The sequence below is a fragment of the Populus alba genome, chromosome 5 (genome assembly GCF_005239225.2).
Source record: "Populus alba chromosome 5, ASM523922v2, whole genome shotgun sequence".
NCBI lineage: Eukaryota > Viridiplantae > Streptophyta > Magnoliopsida > Malpighiales > Salicaceae > Populus > Populus alba.
In genome coordinates this window covers 20,098,673-20,120,557 of record NC_133288.1, presented here as the reverse complement: position 1 = coordinate 20,120,557, position 21,885 = coordinate 20,098,673, and the positions used below count along the sequence as shown (strand labels likewise).

At 31.9% G+C, this 21,885-nt stretch overlaps 3 protein-coding genes and 1 pseudogene across 5 annotated transcripts; 2 read left to right on the top strand and 2 right to left on the bottom strand.

Annotated features, from left to right (window-relative positions):
• Positions 1–3,229: 3,229 nt before the first annotated feature.
• On the bottom strand, positions 3,230–4,723 carry LOC118061660 (chlorophyllase-1, chloroplastic). The gene is given in 3 exon segments (XM_035075169.2): positions 3,230–4,143; positions 4,145–4,186; positions 4,391–4,723. Coding segments are annotated over 3 exon segments (1,101 nt in total). The 3' UTR covers positions 3,230–3,417.
• Positions 4,724–9,838: 5,115 nt separating this feature from the next.
• Positions 9,839–11,261, top strand: LOC118062284 (protein LIFEGUARD 2-like; annotated as a pseudogene).
• Positions 11,262–12,437: 1,176 nt separating this feature from the next.
• On the top strand, positions 12,438–14,250 carry LOC118061661 (protein LIFEGUARD 2). Of its 2 annotated transcripts, XM_035075171.2 has the most exons (5): positions 12,438–12,728; positions 12,863–13,131; positions 13,242–13,355; positions 13,678–13,835; positions 13,923–14,250. In XM_035075171.2, exons 2-5 carry the CDS (start codon positions 12,891–12,893, stop codon positions 14,127–14,129), a joined length of 720 nt encoding a protein of 239 aa, XP_034931062.1. In that variant the 5' UTR covers positions 12,438–12,728; positions 12,863–12,890; the 3' UTR covers positions 14,130–14,250. The 2 variants fall into 2 exon arrangements, with proteins under 2 accessions (XP_034931062.1, XP_034931061.1); XM_035075170.2 differs by lacking the exon at positions 12,438–12,728 and having other exon boundaries at positions 12,735–13,131.
• A 216-nt stretch (positions 14,251–14,466) lies between these two features.
• Positions 14,467–18,591, bottom strand: LOC118061662 (VAN3-binding protein). 2 transcript variants are annotated; one of them, XM_035075173.2, is made up of 7 exons: positions 18,158–18,591; positions 17,749–17,862; positions 16,034–16,466; positions 15,453–15,677; positions 15,250–15,299; positions 15,096–15,153; positions 14,467–15,011 (listed from the first exon to the last, which is right to left on the bottom strand). In XM_035075173.2, the coding sequence occupies exons 1-7, from the start codon at positions 18,488–18,490 to the stop codon at positions 14,794–14,796; spliced, it is 1,431 nt and encodes a 476-aa protein (XP_034931064.1). In that variant the 5' UTR covers positions 18,491–18,591; the 3' UTR covers positions 14,467–14,793. The 2 variants fall into 2 exon arrangements, with proteins under 2 accessions (XP_034931064.1, XP_073265314.1); XM_073409213.1 differs by having other exon boundaries at positions 15,453–15,617.
• Positions 18,592–21,885: the final 3,294 nt, after the last annotated feature.

The window sequence follows — 21,885 nt, the reverse complement described above, 5'->3', positions numbered from 1 at the left end:
TTTTTTAATTTTTTTTGTTTAGTTGTTATTAGAAAATTAATCGACGGAAAACACTTTACAGTCAAATAAAAATTTGGTTTGGATTCTAGAAAAGTATTTTTCATTTATTTTGAAAGGAAAACACTCTCTAAAAGTTTTGAAAAAATTAGAAATATCATATTTTTTTGCTGATTATAACAAATTTGGTCTTCAAACTTTTCATCTCTCTCTCTATATATATTTTTTATTTTTTTTTTCAAATTCACCCCTTAGAATTTGATTTAATTTATTTTTTTATATTAACTTTGGTCCTTATTTTTTATTTTTATGATTGTTATTTGCTTTTCTCTTATTATTTTTTTAATTAAAATGTTTTATATATCAAATTTGGTACTCATTCTTTTGATTGTTACTTATTTTATTTGAAATAATTTATCAAATTGTAATTATTATTATTATAATCTCATCATCTTTTAATTTTTTTATCTATTAGATTTGATCTCCATTAATTTGATTGTTATTTATTTTATTTGAGATAATTTATGAAATTAGATTTTTTTTTCAAATTTATTATCATTCAATTTTTTAATTTGTATGATTTGTTCCTTATTATTTTAATAAACTTGAAAAAAATATTAATAAGTTATTTTCCAGCTTATTTTCCATGACATAACCAAACACTGGAATATATTTTCTAATTGATGTTTCATGACACTACAAACATCGGAAAATAATTCACTTTTCAAGAAAATCATTTTTCAAACGAAAATTACTTTCCAACAAACAAATAGGGCCCAAGTAAGTAGATATATGTGATGAGAATAATATAAGGAATAATTTTTTTATATCAGATATAGTTTATACTAGAGTGGTGACTGGTGTTGTATCGCGGGCCGGGTTGATATTTTTTTAAAATAAATAAAGATGTCTAGGCAATGATAAAGTCAATCTATGTTAACTTGATTAACACATGACCCGAGTTATGAGATCAAGATAACTCTGTAAAAAAAAAAACAAAAAAAATCACAAGACTCAAGATCCAATAACCTAAAGTCAAAGAATGAAAGTAAAAAAAAAATAATAATAAAGCTCGCCAAAGTAAAAAGAAAAAAAGAAACGTCAATTAACTTTACAAACCCATCAAATGCGATATTAGATTTAATTTAAAAATAAAATTTTTAAAAAATAACCTAAAAAAATGATCGAAGTTAAACAAAAAAAATGAAAAAAAAATACCCAAGATAACACGTATTAACTCGACCACCCAGCACCCTGGATAACCCGACATGAAGGAAAATGGAAGAAATAGCAATGCTCGATGGTCAATAATTTAATGATAAATGATAAAATCTAGAGAAAAATTAATTTTAAAAATACCAAGTTAACACAGGTTAACTCGCAACTCGAGATATGAAGACACAAATAACTCAACAAAAGAAAAGAAGAACAAATCACGAAACTCAAGGCCCAATAAATCAATGTCAAATGATGAAAAATAGAATAAAAATAAAAAAAGATTTTTTTTTTTAAATCAAACTTAAACTGGGTTAATTATTGAAACTGGTGAACCGCAATATCATGAGATTTAGATTACCCTGTAAAGAACAAATATAAAAAAATTACAAAGCAAAATTCTAAATTAAAAAAAAAAGATCCAAACCTTGCATAAAAAATAATTGAAAGAAACTAATCAGAGATTAAATTGAAAAAAAAAATAAATGATGAAAAAAATAAAAAAAACAACAAAAAAATAAAGACCAAAATCAGAAATAAAACAAAATGAAATAAAATTATATAGGACAAAATAAAAAAAAATAATGCAAGGGATTAAAAATAATAATAAAAAGAACAAGGACGAGTTTTGATAATATAATCAAATGAAATTAAATTATAAGGGATGAAATTCAAAATAAAAACCTTCAACAAGCATTTAAATCAAAACAAATAAAAATCACAAGAATAAAAACTAAATTAAAAAAAATACAAACTTGAAGATATAATTAAATTTTTAAAGGTTCAATGTAAATACTAAGGATCAAAAAATAGAAAAGATAGGGGAGGAGAACTAATTAAAATACATTTGTTGCACTACTTTTACTAGCACAATCAACTAAATTTTTTGTTGATTGGGATACTAGAAGTGGCATAATCAACAAAACTGTGTTATTTGATTTCTTTAAATTTTTCTTATGAATGCTAGTTTGCAAAATAATTTACTCATTATGTTATTTTCAAAAGAAAAAAAAAAACAATCTTATAATCTTAAGCTCCAGACTTTAATGGCTTTGAGGGGACATTTTTATAATTTTATTCCGGGTTATAATTAGTTGCCACTGAACTCAAAAGCTAGTAGCAGACTACGTTAACTATGTCAGATATGTTTAAGAGATTCATTGACAAATTGTGAAATATTATGACTTCAATGATATATATATTAAAAAAATATATGTAGATTTTTATAATGTGTTTTTGTATATAACTTTTTTTAAAATAAAATTCAAAATATTCTTGTATATATTTAATTAAATAAATTAAGAATTATTTATACAATAAAAAAATTATCAAGCCCCATCCCTATCCAATCAAAATTAATCTATCAAATATTTGACTTGGATAATGAACTCAATTAGGTTTGACTTGGTTTGTTTTAGACCAAAACAAATCTATTTTCAACCATATTTTAATCTAGAAAAAAAAAAAACACTTTAAACATCTTCTAAAATATATCTGTAGCATCTAATAACTCAAAAATTAACTCTAAAACTCACAATTAAAAAATTATTTTGGGTTCATATCTACCTTTTCGAACAAGTCTAAGAGGAAAAAAAACATTTTATTTAAATTTTTCACATCAAAATGAATTTATTAACATCTAAATTATTCGTTTTTGTTGCCAGAATTAGCCTTAACTGATTTATTTTTTACCATCAGAATTTGGTCATTTTCTCTCTTCTTTCTCGAATCAGGAATAAAAAAATTAAAAAAATAAAGTTTATGACCAAAACTAAATTTCATAAATTGCTAGAGATTTAAAGTTTATAATTTGAACAAGTTGAAAGACTAAAGTTTACATTTAGCCCAAAATTTAGAAAACTTTTTTTTTTTTTGTTTTTGGTTTTTCCCTCCATCTCGGTCCTTTATATTTGAATCTAGTCTTTTCTTATTAAATGCTCTTTAACTGGTCATTAATTTAGATCTATAAGAATATAATAATAAAAAAAAAAGAGTAAGAAAAAGAAAAATCACTATATTAATTCACATTGATTTATTTCTTGCTAAATAGGATTTTCTTCAAGACTTTAAAAGTATTTCTTAATAAATTACAATATATATCATATACTAGGTCCAAGGGAAACAAACAAAGATGCGTTGATCAGCACTCTCTTTGCTAGAACCTTTGTGGAAATTGGACAATTATTCAACTGATTAATAAATACACTACAGTTCATCAATATGCAAGTCAAACGTGGCAGACATGGACATAGCCGATAAACTTGAGCACGATGTCCCTTCACTTTTGTTCTGGACTGGATCAAGTGTTGCAGAAGCAAAATAATTAGGTTTTTGCAGAATTTTGTTGTAGTCCATGTAGTTGCCTTTGAAAAAAGCCTCTAAAAAGGCGACGGAAACGCCACCTACAGTTCTTCTCATGGGATCCCTGCTAACCCCCCACCGAGACCCCTTGCATATCGCACGGGCTCCTTCCCCAATTAGACCTATATCGTCATCTAAAACGTCCATGTGGCCATAGTCTGTGGTAACAAAATGGCTACATGGAGGTTTGCACTCATTGAAAATCTCCGTGTGGCTCACCCCATCTGGAGCACACGTCTGCGGTAAGATGGGGAAGGCTGGCTTATTGCCTAACCCAGTACCAATTATGGCTACAGGAATCGAAAAGTTAAAAGAGCAAGATTCGTAACTGAGTATTTTGGGCTCCATCTGATTAGTTTTGGAAGTCCCCGCAACGGGGTCTACTCCTATCAGCGCTGAAATGTGGAGGTCTAAGGAAACACCGGCAAGCCCAAGTGCAAGAGCAAATGCAATGTATCCACCCCTACTGTGGCCTGCAAGAGCGAGGTTGTGCATGTCCCCTTCAATATCTTCAGGTAGCACACACCGGAGACCTGAGGGTAACCAGTTTGCCACTTTTGCTGCCAATTAAGTCAAGCTCGTGTTGTCCGCTAGGTGGCATCAATTCGTATAACTAAGGATCAAAACTCCGATGTCAGGTCAATCCTAACAGAGAATATTTCTTCATCAAAATTAGACAAAAATAAAATACATGGAACAACATATATCCATGGTATGCTGTGGATTTATTAAAAGCTTTACATGAAACTCATGAAGAATGAATCGATTTGTACAGTATGTTTGGATGTATTAAGAAAGGACATGGAAAAAGGAGTACCTGCGGTGCGACCACTATGTATCCATGAGAAGAGATGAACTTGAAAATATCAGAGTACCAAGAGTTGTGGCAGCCTGTGCCGTGGTGAAACAAGATGACAGGATACGTGCCCTTTTCTTCTGGCCTAAAAATCAACAAGGATCTAGGAGGTGAACAGCTAGAGGCTGTTCCTACATCAGATTGTATTGGGTGAAAGTTTCCTGTTTCGAAAACACTTACTTCTGACAAAACAGAGTGATCAGCTTCAGACGCTAGTGTTGGCAAAACAGGCTTAGATTCCAGCAGTGCTGTTGCCAACAACGCTGCCAAAAGAAATACCAAGCGTGTTTCCATTTTCTTTCTGTGCATTAATTATCGTAGAGAGGTTGGCGAGAATGGAGACCGATCTCTACCTGTTATATAAGGGGAAGATCAGCGTCTCCCCCCTTCGAAAAGATTAACATTTATTCAACGACCACCCAACCACACCATTAATTTCGGTACTTTCATCATCTTTTATTACATAGCTTTGTTAGGTAATGTAGTTATAATTAATTTTTTGATAATTACTAGGTTAAAAATACTTTAATTTATCAGGTTAATACTTTAATAAAAAAAAAAAATTAAAATTTTTTAAAAATACTTATAAAAAAATTATTATATTCACTCATTTCATCTGTCCCGTCACCCCATCACTTGTACTATCATAATCACGAGCCACCAGTATAATTATTTTATCACTATAATCCAGCATCATTTTTTTATATTATTTATTTATCAAACATAATAAAAAAAAATTAAGAATGTTTTAAATATATAAAATACACTGTAGAAAGGTGAACACCTATCATGTCTTGTCTCCATACTGTCTGAATGGATAAAACGATAATTGGCTAAGAGAGCTTGGAGTCCTTGGATGCAGTAACTAAATGTCGGGCATTGAAAATGAAGCTAAGCTAAAGGTCACAAATAGCTTCAGCGAGAACGGGTCCACGTATTTATTTCCCTGCAAATATTTTTTTGCATCTTAAAATTCTAAGCAGTACAATTCACACGGCGACGAGGAAAAAAAAAAAAAAAAAAAACCCTCAATCACCACCGGTGGGACCGCCATGCCATTCGGGCCTGGCATAAAAAGACAAGGGGCAGGTAGGGAGACCACCGTGAGGAACCTCAGGAGCCCAGGAGGAAACCCTTGGGACCATAGAGGTGGCTAACAAGCTACGAGAAACTCTTTCTACGAGTTTTGAAAGTGATATCATGCGGCAGATCGAACACATTATCCATTCGGTAGAGGTAGAACAGAAATTATATACATGCTCTCCTTAACAAGCAATTTATCTGTTTATTTTTTGTTTTAAAAGTATTTTTAAAAAAAATTTATTTTTTTATTTTTTCTTTACTTGAATAAATATTTTTTTATATTTTTAGATTATTTTGATGTGCTAATATCAAAAATAATTTTTAAAAAATAAAAAAATATAGTTTGATATTATTTTCTAATAGTAAAATACTTTAAAAAATAATTACAATTTACAATTTCACTCATATTTTTGTTATTTTTTTTTAAAAAAAACTAAAATTATCATTATACTCATCAAGTCGACAAATGCAATGAGTCTATAACTATAGACTTTTAGTGATGCTTTTTAGGTTTTTTCTTAATGTTTTATTTGAATTTGTTATTGCAATTACTGTGCCTATTCTTAAAAATATAATTAAAAAAAGATATTGTTGTTGGTAAAATATCTTTAATGATAATATTTAGGGTTTTACAACAATAATTATTTGGTTGTTACTGCTAAACCCACCTGGAAAGAGAACGGAGTTTTGTCACACATCCAAGTACCTTTTCCAGAGGGATGGTAAGAGAGAGAAACTTTTGGAAGGCCTATGGCCCTATATCATAACCCAATGTCAAGTAGAAAATATATTGTAACGCGAACTTTATTGTAATATAAAAGACACTCTTAATCCACCAAGATAAAACATGAATGGAACCCAAGTTTTTTTTTTTTTTTGCCTTTTTAAAAAAAACCCAAGTTGATACTTATTTTGTCGGGGAACTTCGGGTCCATTAATGTTTTATTTTTTGGGCTGGTACAGATTTGGGCTTCAGTTTATAGTTACCGAAAACATTCTTTATTCAATTATATAAAAACTAGATCCAAGAGCTAGACCCAATAACCAGTCCAGAGTCAGAAACACAGCTCAGCATAACACTCCATAGCTAAACAAACTTCTTTACAGAGCGGAACCTATGATCACCATCCCAACTAAAATAAATAAGTTACCATTTTTTTTACTAATATATATATATAAATGATTTTGAAAAAAATTGATTTTTTGGTTTTAAATTATTTTATAATTTTCTGAATAAATAAAATTAAAAAAAATTATTTTAATATATTTTCAAAAAAATAATAATTCAAATCATTCTTGTAAAACAAGAAAGCAACCGTTGCAAACACTCCACAGGCCAGCTACCGAATGTGAAAGGGAAACCGTGACAATGTTATAAAAAAAAAGAAGAAAAAACAGAGAGAGAGAGAGAGAGAGAGAGAGAGAGAAGTAACACGTAAACTGGATCATTCTGTGTAACAACCGAAAATTCAAAATTAATTTTCTTGTTTGATATGGTCAGACATAATTCACGAACATTTATAGGATTTAAAATTATAATTGTGTGAGCTGTTTAAAAAATCATTTAGAAAAAAAATCTAGACAATTAAATCAGCTCAGAGTCATTGACTTTAATTTAAATTATTTTTTATTAAAATAAAAATTATTTTTTAATAAATAATTAAAGTTTATGATGAAATTAACCAAGTTTTTATCAAATCAAATATTATTTTTACTCAATTTAGATTTTTAATTCAAAATTAAACTGTGGATAACTCATTTTTTCTGAACGGAGCCGCATTGGGATTTATGAATTATTTTATAACTATCTTAAACACAAATATATACATTAATTAAATTTAAAATCTATTCCCAAGAGCTATTATATTATATAATACTTCTAAATGGTGTGGGTGAATCACTTGTTTCCCAACCACAATGCCACACACAAAGCATTGTGGATTACAACAGTAATCCATAGTATATGCTTTTCCTCGCTTCTTTATTTCTTTTTTTTCTAACTTTTTCTTTCTTTTTTTTGTTTTTTTTTAAACAATTACTTTTTTTTTTTTCCACTTTCCTATTTTTAATTTTTTTTAAACAGTGCTTTCCTCCCTTTTTTTTTGTTTTTTTTTTCTAACTTTTCCTTCTCATTTTTTTCGTTTCTTTTTTTTTTTTTTTCAACTTTCCTTTTTTTTTTTTTAATTTTTTTTAAAAATTATTTTTTGTTGATTTTACAACCTTTTAAAATATTGACATTGGTTAAAAATTTTTGCTTTCTAATTTTTTTATCTTTAAATACTGTAGAGTGCTGCGATGTTTTTTCACATATTTTTTTCTATTTAAACTTTCTTTATTTTTACAAATTATATTTGTCAATTTTTTTTTCAAACGTATTGAGCTGATTGAGAGTTTAGTTTTGTAATTTTTTTTTCTTTAAAAACATTGTAGAGTGCTGCATGTTTTTTTTTTTAATTTTCTCTCCGAAATTATCTTTTTTTAATTTTTATTTTTTAATATGGAGCTGGTTAAAAAATACAGTTAATAATATGTAAGGAAAGCACTGTAAATTTCTCAAAAATTACTGTTGATTGTTTTACAAGTTTTTTTTCTCACATGGTTTTTTCCTGTTTTTGTTATGTTTTTTCCCTAAAGTTATCTTTGTCAATTTTTTTTTAAATATTAAGCTGGTTAAGAATTTGCAATTACAAGTTTTTCCTTCACAAAACACTATGAATTAATTAAAAATTTTTCCTCATATGGTTTTTTTTTCCAGTTTCTTTGTGTTTTCTTTTTTTGTAATATTTTTTTTTTCCAAAATTATCTCCATCCATTTTATTTTTTTTTTATTGAGTTGGTAAGAATTTAAACTTTTGTAAATAAAGCTTAATCATGTGGGGAAAAACATTGTAGCTTTGCTCATAAACATTATGGATTGTTATAGTGTTTCTCCGCATGGTTTTTTTTGTTATATTTTTTTTTTCAAATTATCCTTTTTAATTTTATTTTTTTTAATATTGAGTTGTTTGTGAATTACAAATTATAAGTCATTAATAATAAGGCTGAATTCATGTGGGGAAGCACTGTAGCTTTTCATCACAAAACAACTGTGAATTGCTACAGTGTTCCCAACATGATATTTTTCTTTTTTTTTGTGTTTGTTTTTTTTTTTTTTTTTCTAAAATTGTCCCTGTCAATTTTTTTTTAATATTGAGCTGATTAAGAATTGAGCTTTATATTTTTTTTCTTTAAAATACTTATGAAATTGTTTGCAGTGTTTTTCCTATGTGATTTTTTTTATTTATTTTTTTTTCAAAATTATCTTTGTCAATTTTTTTTTAATTTGAGTTTGGTTAAAAATTATAATTACAAAATAAGCTAAATCATATGAGGAAAAAACGTTGTAGTTTTTCTCAATAAACACTGTGGATTGCTACACCATATTTCTCTAAATGGTTTTTTTATTTTATTTATTGGAAAAAAATGCTATAGTTTTCCTCACAAAACATTATCAATTGCTACAATATTTTTTCTCATGGTTTTTTTCCTTCCAAAATTATCTTTATTGGTTTTTTTAATATTGTTAATAGAGAAATTTAGCTTTGTAATTTTTTTTTACCTATAAAGCTAAATTCATGTAGTAAATACAACTGTATCTTTCCTCACAAAACAACCTATAGTATCTACAAATCATTTTTTTCAGTCTCTGAGTTTTTTGATCAACAACACAACACTTTTTTTTCTGTCATTAAAAAATATTTCTCTATCCTATTCTTAAATCAATGTTCTAATATTGGTATCTAGCATTGGTTCATAGGTTCTACAATACTATTAAGTGTATTTGTTTATAAACCACGCGGCAATACGCGGGATTCATTCGTTTAATTGGAAGCTACAAAATCGATGTTGGTTTTTTTTCCTCCTTCTATCCTTAGGCTACTCTTTATTTCTTTAATAGTGTCATATAAATATAAAAAAGAAAGCAACATAATTCCTTTTCTTTTTTTCTTTTTACTTTTTTATGGTTTAAAAAGAAAAGATAGAAAATTAATCAAAGCAACGTAAAAAAACCGAGAACTCTAGACACCACCGGACAATCCACGTGTCAAGAAACGAACACTCCACGTATACTCCATGTCATTCTACGCGAAAGTCCGTTGACGTCTCTTTGAAGTTGTTCTCATCTCGCCGAAACCCCTTTTATTATAGCACCTCTTCCCTTGCTCTCCCACCGCTTAAAGCTCTTCCTTGACAAAAAAAAAAAATAAAAAAAAAAAAAAGAACCGCTTTGTCCTTCACTTCCGCATCAAACACAACACTATAGTAGAGAAAGAAAAAGTTTTGAAGATGTGGAATCAAGCTCGTACAGGAAATGAGTTGGGAGGTCGGAGCAAAGGCCGCTATCCAAATGTCGAAAGCCCGCAGCTCCGGTGGGCCTTCATTAGGAAAGTGTATTCAATCTTGCTTTCAGTTACTTTTAACAATCGCAAGTGGCAGCGTCGTTGTTTCTGTCCGCGTTGCTGTGTTCTTTTCGACCCAAGCTGGCTGGGCTGGGTAGTTATATCGCTCAATTCTCCATGCCCCTTTTTAGTAATAAGTTGAACCAATACCATTATGTTTAAGTTTTATTACGTTAGGTTGAATTTAGTTTTTAATTATGGGTGATTTTGTGCAGCTTTGTTGCCTTTGTATTACTACCACCAGAAGCATCCAGTGAATTACATTCTGCTTGGGATTTTTACCATTTGTCTCGCCTTCGCTGTTGGCTTACTTGTTGCCTACACTGAAGTAATTACGTTTAATTTGATTTTGTTGTTCTTCATCACTTTAATAAGTTTTGGAATAAGATATTATTGGTTGGTAGCATACCAATTTATGCCTGCAAAATTTTGAATGCTGTTCTAAGAGTTTCATGGTCTTAGTCTGTAAAATCAGAGTTTATTACCATTCTAACGCCACATCCTAAATTGTAACAAGTGAAGCTGAATGTTTTTAATAAACTCACAAAATAATCAATTTGTAAAAATAAGTTACAGTTGTTTAAATTAAAAAAATAGCAGGAAAATTTTTCTCGGACATGTTAGTCCGTGTCATTTTGCGTATGAATTTCTTACTGGGCTCTTGTGTATACATGCTGAAAATAGTGAAATATATTTGGGCAACACAGGAAAGGTAATTCTGGAGTCTGTGATTCTGACAAACTGTGGTAGTTGTCAGTTCACCCTGTACAATTCTGGGCAGCTAGGAGAGGCCATGATTTCAACTTCCTCGGCCCCTTCTTGTTTGGGGCAATCATGGTCCTTATTGTATTTTCTTTGATCCAGGTAATGTTATTCTTCAGCTTCTTCTTTTCATTCTCCGAATCTTGGTAACTTTTTTGTTTTTTGAATTTTCTGTCATGAATTTTCATGGCTTTTATTTTTGTTTTCTGGATGCAGATTTTATTTCCACTGGGTAGAATCTCTGTGATGATTTATGGGTGCTTGGCTTCAATCATATTCTGCGGATACATCATATATGATACAGACAACCTGATCAAGCGGCACACTTACGATGAATACATTTGGGCGGCAGTGAGTTTGTATCTGGACATCATTAATCTCTTCCTCTCACTGCTAACCATCTTCAGAGCTGCTGATACCTAAGATCACTGTCCAGTTTTTGAACCTAAGATCATTTCTCAGCTTTGTCTCTCTCGCGCATTCAATGAAATCAAATTGATAATCCTGTAAAAAGCAACTCGATCTCTAATATACTATTTTCTTCCCTCTTTTCTCTTTTCCGCCGCCAGTCTCCTTTGTTTCAAGGCCAGATGTGAGTGGCTTTATCACATGCGTATATATTAGTGACTTTTAATCGTAGATTTTTGTAGGGTTTTACGTCACAGTGGTTTACCTTTTACCAGTTTCCTTATCTTGGAAGTTTTCCATTTTATGTTCCTTTACTTCCTTGAAGAGGTCGTGAAGTAAACTGTATAGGACTTAAATTACGAGTCGTGATCTCTTCTTGTCGTTAAAATTATAAATGGATCAAAATGTAAAGGTTCTTTCTAGACTTGCACGATAAGATAAAATATTTTCCAACGCGTGTGTTGTGCATTGTTTGTTAAGTTTTTTTTTTTAAATAAATTTTAGAAAAATAAATTATTTTCTAGTAGTATAATAGAAAATATTTTTTAGTGTTTAGTTATGTCATGAAAAATAAGTTAAAAAATAATTAATTTTATTAATGTTTTATTTTTTAAGTTTATTAAAATAATAAGAAATACATTTTATAAATTAAAAATTTAAATAAGAATAAAAATTAAAAAAATATAATTTTATAAAGTATCTTAATAAAATAAATAATAGAGATTAAATTTAACAAATAAAAAATTAAAGATGAAAAAATTAAATAATAATAATAATTATTTCAAATAAAATAAGTATCAATCAAAAGAAAAAAAATCAAATTATATATAATAATTTAAAATTTAAGAATTAAATTTGATATTATCAACAAATTATACGATATTTTTAAATTTTTTATAATTTTTAAAAAGTTTTTTTTCATCTAAATTAAAAGAAAAATATTTTTTTTAGAAACCAAATCAAAAGTTTTCCTTGATTAAAAAGTATTTTTGTTAATTAATTTTTTTAATAACAAAAAAAACAAAAAAATTAAGAAAATGGATTTCAGGAGATGAATTTCCGCCAAACAAAGAAGCCTAAATTAATTTATTCTCTTAAAAGTCAACATTAATATTTTTTTATATAAGAATCAATTGGCTATGAAAAAAAAAAAAACATAAAAAAGATGACATGGCATAAAAAGACAAGGAAAGAATCAACTAATAAACAAATCGTTATTTTTGACACGTGAGACTGACTACTTGTTTGTAATGTATATGCTACGTGCGCGATTACTTTAGTATTTTACTATCTCCTACTGTGGGAAATAAGTTTGTTTACAGTAGAAAAAAACTCCTCGAATTACTTTGGGTTTTAATTGGCATGGGTTTCTCAACCGGCAACTACGTCTGAGAGGACGACGAACTGTGATAATAAATATGCTTTTTCGTCTTACGATGGCTGCTAAGTGCCATGTTGATACGGATCGATGACCTGCCGGCTGTAATTTATATATAGATTGGGAAAGAACAGGCTCGAGAAGGAATAGCAAACGTACTCACGAGGGAAACCATCTAGAGGACGGAATGAAACATAAAGCTATGCTTGAAAGGAAAACTCTTTCTCAAGTATATTCCTTGCTGTATTGTTCTTAATTATTCATAGAAAACTTGCCTTGATGTTTCTGCATCTTTGGATTGTTGTTCTGCCACAATTTTGCTTTCATTTTCTCACTGGAAAAACAACCTCTAACCTAATACAGAAGGCACAAAAATTGACCAATTCGGACAATGTGGATGAATCCCAGGCAGAGGAGAAATTTCGAGGTCGGAGAATATCCAGCTGAACTGGACGGTCCGAGGTACCACTGGGTCTTCATTCGTAAAGTTTATACAATCATTGCCATACAACTGCTAGTCACCGTTGCGGTGGCAACCGCAGTTGTTTCAGTCGATTCCATTTCAAACTTCATCGTGCACACTAAGGTGGGATTGGCTGTCTATATAGCTATCATTGTTATTCCTTTTATTGGTATGTTTGCATATTCAGAGCCATCAATTTCATCTTCACCTTGTTCTCTTTTTTGCTTGACGGGTTGATCTAATGTTTCGTTTGAATCTCTCCCAAAAAAACCACTGCAGTCTTGTGTCCATTATATTACTTTTACCAGCTACGCCCACTGAATTATCTTCTCCTTGGAGTTTTTACCACTGCTCTCGGATTTCTGGTTGGACTTACATGTGCGTTTACCAGTGGTAAGAAATACAAGTCTCTCTCTAGTCTTTGGTGTTCTGCTCATGAATGGAGTCGGGAGTTAATTTTGTGCGATTAAATCTTCAGCTGTTTGATCATAGGACCATTACCTAGTACTTCTATATGCTTCAAACTTTTGCTTCCACGTGAGATGGAAATGGTGGGGCAAGTTTGGTTACAGTATTCCATTTTAAACATTGCTGGAAGCAGTTCGAATCACGTAGAAGCCTTGTTCGATTCAATTAGGCTAATTTACTATAGGTTCCTAGGCTGGTTGATTCAACAATTGTATCACTGATAATGTGATAAATGATGTGATAACAGGGAAGGTTATTCTGCAATCTGCCATCATAACTTTCACGGCCATGGTTGTTCTCACTCTGTACACCTTCTGGGCGGCAAGGAGAGGTCATGATTTCAGCTTCCTCGGGCCTTTCTTGTCTGCTTCCCTGATTGCTCTTCTGCTGTTTGCTCTGATTCAGGTATATATACTTTCATCTTTGACTGCTTTCGTGAACTCAACGAGGTTGTTTTTCCAACTGATGTTTTATGCTGTTCATACAATGCAGATTTTCTTTCCCTTGGGTAGGATTTCTGTAATGATCTTTGGGGGCTTGGCATCGATCTTATTTTGCGGGTTCATAATATACGATACAGACAGCCTGATCAAACGTTATGCTTATGATGAGTACATCTGGGCTGCCGTCTCGTTGTATTTGGATATCATTAATCTTTTCCTTAGTATTCTAACTGTCTGCAGTGCCCAAGATAGCTAGGGACATCACTTCTCCGTTTCTGTTTCTTTATGTATTCCAAGCCTTGAAGTGAATTTCTTAGAAACTGCACAATTAAATTCTCTACCGCAGTAATCTATATAGTACATTGACATTCGTTCAACTGCTTTTTGGCATTTTTTTTATGGTTTTGCGATGCAGAAAAGGCAATCCAACTCATGGAAAGTCATTAGCATCCATCAATTAATTTTCACACCGTGAGGTAATCCAATTTTTCCAGAACTCATGTATGATGTTGCAGAAGAGCTTTCCAGTACCGATTCCAATAAGATAGCACCACAAGGAAAGAAAATTGCCTAGCAAAATTTAACGAAAGAAATTAGGCAAACCACGATTTTCAGCTAAATAACACCATCTAATATTTGAAGTCAAATTCTCCTTCAACATGCTTTTTACTACAATACCTCTGCTTCCTTTGCTTCTGTCGAACTGAAGACAGAAAGCATGCACATGTTCCTTTTCTTTCTCTCTCTCCTTACGTTCATTTCTAGTTCCCAGAGGAAACCTCTTTAAGTCCTACATTCCACACCTATCCATTTATATTTCCGAGAAGGATAAAACCAACAACAGTTCCACTATGTTCAGAAGCCTAGCAAATTAGTTAAAAAAAAAAAACAAACTTATTGCCTTTAGTTATAGTGGAACTCTAAAATTGAAGAATTCTGTTTTTTCTTTGGGACACAGTAGAGAGAAGCCTCGAAACACCTTGAGTCCAGATATCGTGTTCCCTCTGGTCCTTGCACTCAAACTCCACGATGCCTCTAGCTAGTGTTTTCAGTCCAAAGTATCGACGATGATCTCCACCCTCTAACAAGTGTCTCCCTGGCCATGCTGGCATATCCTTGCAAACCTCCAACACAATATCTGCATCTCACAAGACATATCAGTATGAGTATTAGAACTACAATTTGTGGTCCTATGTAATTGGCAGAAAGGGTAGCAGGTTACTTTTTTTCTTTTTGGTGATAGTCCCTGCAACATGTCTGCTCTTCATCTTTAGCATCACCTACATTGAGACAACATCATTTCAAGTGAAACAGGTGGGAATCGGAAAGTAATTAATAAAGATTTTTAAACAAAACACTTCAATGAGAAACCCCACCTGGCCTGTCCTGTGTAAGTATACAGAGACAATTTTCCAGTGCAGATCACCTGCAATGACAGTAATGTTAACTTTTTTGTTTTGTTTTCTCCAAGAAAGGATATAAAATATAGAAATGCAATCGGAGTTGATGATTTAATATTCAGTTTTGAGGTGATAAAACTAGCCATATTAGAGAAAAATGTTGATGATTATAAATTTACCTTGGCGGGTGCGTTTGAGAAGCTCACTGCCCCTGGCAAGGAATTCTACGCTACAAGCACCCAAAAAATTCTCTCCATTGACAAGCTCACCGCTGTGGCTTCGGTTATGATATCCATTATTTCCTGCACCACAGATTCCAGTGCATCTCTCTATAGGTATTGCCGCTGCAACATTCAAAACATCCTTTAATGCTCTTGCCTTCAAGGTTGCTGCCCCACGCAGAGCTGCACGATAAAGGAAAATAACCATCCTTGAATGCCTATTTTCACCCGGAAGTGCTTTAAGATTAAGGGACTGTATAAGCTGTAACAGTATTTGATGGCCATGAGGTTCATAAACTTCTGTCATGAAAATCATTGAGACCCGAATTTTATCACATTTCCGTACCAAAGTAGCTTCTAAATGATCCTCAAGCAAGTCTAAACATCTAAAAATAGATTTACCCAGCTGACCAAACTGGTTAAGTAAAACTTCGCTGAACTATCATAATTTTTTTACTGACAAAATGTGCACCAGAAATAGACAGTTTGCAGACATATTTTCAAAAATTTCTCGTATACATAAAAGCGAACGTCATTACCAGTAGCTGCAGCTGCTGTAAGAGTGGTGATATCATCATGTGAATGAACATTCACAGCAGAGCTCACTACTGAAGCAAGATGGTCACGCTCAGCGCCCATAGCCTCAGCAGCCTCCACACACTGAGCAGCCACCAATGTAGCCGCAGATGCCACAGCCATGTCAGTCCTGGCCAATTGCTCATTCCTTCGTGCTGCTGAAGAAGAAGCTGTGGCTGCTGCAATGGCTGCTATGGCAGAAGCCACCGCAGCAACTGAAACAGCTGCATGGAGCTGTGCATTCTGGGCTCTAGTTTCTTCTTTCTTTTTCTCTTTTCTGTCCTTCAACCACCTCCCAACTGTCTTGGCTCCACTCGGAGGAGCACCGCTGCCAGGTCCAGCACTGGCACGGCCGCCATTGAATAGGGGGTTCAAGGAGTTGTGAGAACGAAAATACTGCACGGAGAACGTAATGGTATCATCAGCAACAAAAGTGCATGTACAACTAGAGAGGTTATATAAAAGTCATGTCATTCCAGCTTAAAACACACTAATTTCTGTTCATTTCCTTGAGGAAACAAAATGAAGTACGGTAAGCATGCTTACCGTACCGTTCCATCTGAATGGGTGATTCTTTAGGGTAAATGGTGAAAGATTAGAAGTCTCAGACTATATAGATCCTACATTTCTTTTGTCAGTGTCCTTGAACAGGAAAAATGTAACTATGGTCACAAAATTAATGCCTCGAAATCACAAATAAACAGGAATTGCTTACGTATTCTAGAAGTAAAATAAAAGTACTCAACTTCGCAGCATGTCCAAGTCACAGCTTGCTTCAAATAAGCAAGACAAGCAAAATTTATTGGAAACATGACGAGTCCAATTTCAACTTAATTTGCTTTCTGACCCCACTCCTTCAATCAACCTGCCTAGTTTTTACAAAGGCATCAATTCTCTTGATGGGAAATTTTGGAAGTTTGCGGGTACTTTTTTGACTACCAGGATAGGTCTTCAGAATTTTTTTTCCTTTTCTACGAATGCAACCGATTCAAAGGACAAGGTGAAAAGCTTTTCAAAAGAATCATGCCCTGATGGTGTTCATATTCAAGGGTAAGGAACCAAGAAGAAAAATCATGTATGTTAAGAAAAACATAATCATGACTAAGAAAATATTAACTTCAATGGTTAAGAAAAAACAAAAATATCACTAGAGTCTGCCACACTCAAATGTGGGAATGGAGTCCATGGGCACAGCAGATAACCGTGCCCATGACTGCTAATGAGTAACAGCTCACCTCAGGTGGCAGCTTTTTTCTTTTTTATGTTTTCTCTCTTTCAGATTATCAGGGAAGACCATAAATTCAACCTAGTCGACGAGACACCTCAAAAATATATCAAGGAAAAAAAAGTCATAGGAACAAGACAAAGGCGTCTCTCTGTGTCTTCAGTAACCCTGTCAACGAAAGTGCTGGGACACGAAAAAGATCTAGGCGTTATAGGTAGTAGACAGAGTCAGAGAAAGCTGTGAAGTTGGTCTGCTTGTTATCGATGATGCCTTCTTCCTCTACCTTTTTTTTTCTCCTGATTATAAAACTCGAGAATTTTTTATAGGAGGAGAGGTTAATATCACATAAACTACAGCTCACTGACCTCTCATTAACCTCCGTATCCCTGCTTAAAATTTGAAAAAAATGGAATAACATGGAATATCTTTAAGGAAGAAACATGTATACAAGACCTTAACAATGTCTTCAAAATCATCAGAGGGTGAAATTGGGGGGCTGTCTGATTCTGTTAAGTTTAAAGGTCCACTGCTGTGAGAGAGCCTCCCTGAAGCCAACGGTGACACTTCCTACAACATCAAAAATAACTTGATTGTAAAGTCATGAACAGTAAATAATGTCAGAGAAGAAGAAGGCGTGTCCTTGTAGCTTTTGGAATTATTGCAGAGATTGTTTTTTTAAATATTTTTTATTTTTTAAAATTTATTTTTTTATATTAACGCATTAAAATAATTTTAAAATATAAAAAATGAATTTAAAAACACTTTTTTTTTTTCAAATTTATACGAAACACAGTTTGAGCCGGCGTTCCTCAACGGGGCTAAAAACTCTCAAATTTCGAAGGCTGTTATCATATGAACTTACTGATTGTGACATGATACGCTCGAGTAAAAGCTGGGAAGTAGCGGAAGAAGCAAAAGAGAACTGATAATTAGCAGACGGATTGGTTTGCACAATCTCCTCGGTCATCTCACCGGTGACATCTTCAGGTATAGAAGAAGCAGTAGTACAACTAGAGCTACTTGCAGACTTGTTAGAGGCCATGCACGAGAGAGATTTTGAGACTTCAAGAGCCGAGACACTCCATGACCTTGACAAGAACTCCATTGGAAGTCTTGGGCTCTCTGGCAGCGGAATGTTGCCGCAGAGTGGGCTGTGATCTGGCCTGCGAAGGTTGATAAGAGGGATCTCTTCCATAATGGCTGTGGAGTCAAGAAGAGAGTCTGTCTGTGGTTTTGAACTAGCAGCTAGTATTACTTATTTTGAGCAGCAAAGGTGGTAGGGGCTTAGGGGACAGATGCTTTATACCAAAGGGAGGCTATGGTCTATATCTCCATAGTTGCTTTTTGTAAGTTTATGGTAATGTCTGGTCCACAGTAAATAAAGTTTTTCACGTAGCATGATCATTGGAGCCCACTTCTGGGACCTGCATCACTCCTCCATGATTGGTTGAGCTAATTATTTGCGATCCTTTTACTATTTTATTTTTTTAAAATTATAAATCATAATTTTTTCATAACCAAGATATTAATAAAGATTTTAGTTATATAATATAAAATTTTTAAAGTATTTATTTCATCTTATGTTTTTTATTATGTTTGAGTGTATTTAAAAATATTTTTATTGTAAAAAGTATTAAATTGATATTTTTTAGTATTTTTGTTAATATATTGATGTTAAAAATATAAAAATATATTTATAAAAATATTTTTTAGTACCAAAATTGCAATAAAATACACTTAGAATTTGAAAAACATCTAAAACATCTATCACGTTCACGCATTAAAAAGCTTTGAACTTTGTGATGGATGAAGGAATGTTGCTTTTTTAAATAGTGTTACAATCAGTATTTTCGGAGGTAGCTAGAATAGCAACAGGGATTGTTTTTTAAAATACTATTTATTTAAAAATATATAAAAATAATTTTTTAAAATTTTTAATTTTTTTTATATCAGCTTATCAAAAAATTTTAAAATATAAAAAAAATAAAACAAAAACAAATAAAAAATTAGGGGAAAAAAGTCACAATCACAATCAACCTGGTTTGTTTTTGTATTTTAAAAACATTTTAAAAAAATTAAAAGTTTTAATTTTTTTCATTTAAATTAACATTTTTTTAATATATTTAAATTATTTTAATATACTGATATTAAAAATAAATTTTTAAAATTAAAAAAAATATTATTTTAATATAACTAACGGAAAAAAACCCCATCACTTTGCAACACCTTAAGGCAATTGGAAATGTGGTTCTTTGGAGGGTGTTTGGGAGTGCTTTTCAAAAGCGCTTCTGAAAAAATTTGAAAATTTTTTATTTTTTTTGTTTTAAATTAATATGTTTTTTATGTTTTTAAATTATTTTAATGTGCTGATCTCAAAAATGATTTTTAAAAAATAAAAAAATATTATTGATATATTTTTTTAAATAAAAAATATTTTAAAAAACAACCGTAATCATACTGCCAAACACGTTTAATCGCTAACAGATTCCGTATTCAAAGTTCGGAGATGGGGACTCCCTGAGAGTTCTGATGATGGGCAGAAGGGGGAGAGGTTAAGGAGCACGTTTGATGGTGACCAATGTGATCATATATGCTCCTTGGGCGGGTCTCCTCAAGGTCTTGGCAACATCTCAGGCCGACAAGCTTAGAGGTCCAAACAAATTTCGGTGCAGAGTCTTGCCTCTCCGGGCCTGGACACAAAGCTGCCGCCCTGCTCGCCGAAGAGAAGAGAGGCTCGAGCCAAAATGCGCGTGCCTACCTACGTCATCGTTTCTCTTTTTGATCTCAGCTTCTTGCAAAGGCCTCTGTGCGTGTTCCTTTTCCTTTTCTTTTTTTTTTCTTTTTTAATTTTCTCGGATCGAAATCGAAAGCTCAAAATCAGAAAGAAGCAGAAACCGGCTTTCTCTTTTATAAAAGGCTTCTCTACCGATTCTCGGCGACTGACCTCCACTGAAGAAAGAGCGGCGCTTTATTCCTTGGGGCGCATTATTATGAATTTACGATCACAGCCACCCTATTCTCCTTTAGCTTTTCACACGTATTTCAAAGGTTAATCTAGCTTTATACTACGTTCAAAGCTCATTTACTCAGACGTCCAATTCTTTATAATTTAAGTGGAAATTAATGAGATTTTCAAGCCCATCCCCTCCCTTTATTTCCTTTAAGGTGGGTGCTGCTAGGGGTAACTTTCATGTGCGAAAATGAGGTGCCCAGCCAGCACTATGGCCCCAGGTTAGGGTTTCTTTACGCCAAAGATTTTGGGCAACGTTACCATAACAAAGAATAAGTCATCACAGCAACTTTCAATATTTTTTCCATTGACTATATAAATCTTAATTTATTTTTTGTTTACGTACACACCAACTTTTTCAAGATGTTCAAAGTATTTTACATTCAACTCACGTTAATTAATGCTCTGTTATTTAAAAATGTGTCCTTTTCTCCTTATGGCTAAATTATGATTTTGCCATTTTCTACTTTTTGTATGGTAACTACCTATATTATCCTTATATCCAAAAAATAAAAGTTTGCAAAAAGATCTTGAGGGTTTTTTTTTTTTTTTTTTTAATTAAGGACTAAACTATAATTTTGTCAACCTCAACACATATGTTTTAGAATTTCAATTCTTATTTATCTACATAATTCTTCTGTATTTTCCAATTTTCTTTTTAGTACTAAAATTTCTTAAGGTTTTATTCAAAATGCATCAAAGTGTATCAATTAAACAAGCAAATACACGCACATGAATCAATTCAAATAAACCCATATCATATATCAACTAACACAAACCCTAATATTTTAAATAATTATTGTAAAGAAAAGATGTAAGACAACATTACAAACACTCAGATAAAGTTAAAGAACACTTACTAATGAAAAAGGAGTTGAATGTTCAATTTATAAGCTAAGGTTCCTAAAAAGACTTGCAAAAAAGAAAAAGAGATAGAAAAAGTAGTGTTAAACGAAGGAGTTAGAATATTTATGTTTATTGGAATCACACATCCACAAGGCTAGAAAAGATATAGGTAATTTGGGTTTGAGTCCATGGACTGATAATAATAATAATAATATAAATATATGGGCTAACACTTAAAATAACTTATGACCCTCAAATTGCCTTTCCTGTTAAAATAAATTCATTCTCAAATTTAATTAGAATACGTACTAGCTTGATCAACCAAATAAGAATATTTATTATACATCTTCTTCTCGAGTTTCCATGTTGCTTCTTCACTTGGATAACCTTACCAAATTACTTTCACTGAAACAGTCTTCCTAGATCAAAGTTTTTTAATTTGTTAATCCATAATTATTTTCGATTGAACTTCATATGACATATCTTTTTGAAATTCAATTGTTTGCGGCTCTAATATATAAGATGGATCACAAAGATACTTATAAAGCATAGATATATGAAACACCAAATGTATAAATTAAAAACTAGGTAGAAAAGTTAATATATAAGCAACTGCTTCCATTTTCACTTTTCATGAGCTTGGGTTATCATGCTCAAGTTTAGCATGTTTAGGTCTAGACATTGCACTCGGACCTACTTTCATAATAAACTTGGGCTATTATGCCCGAGCTCGG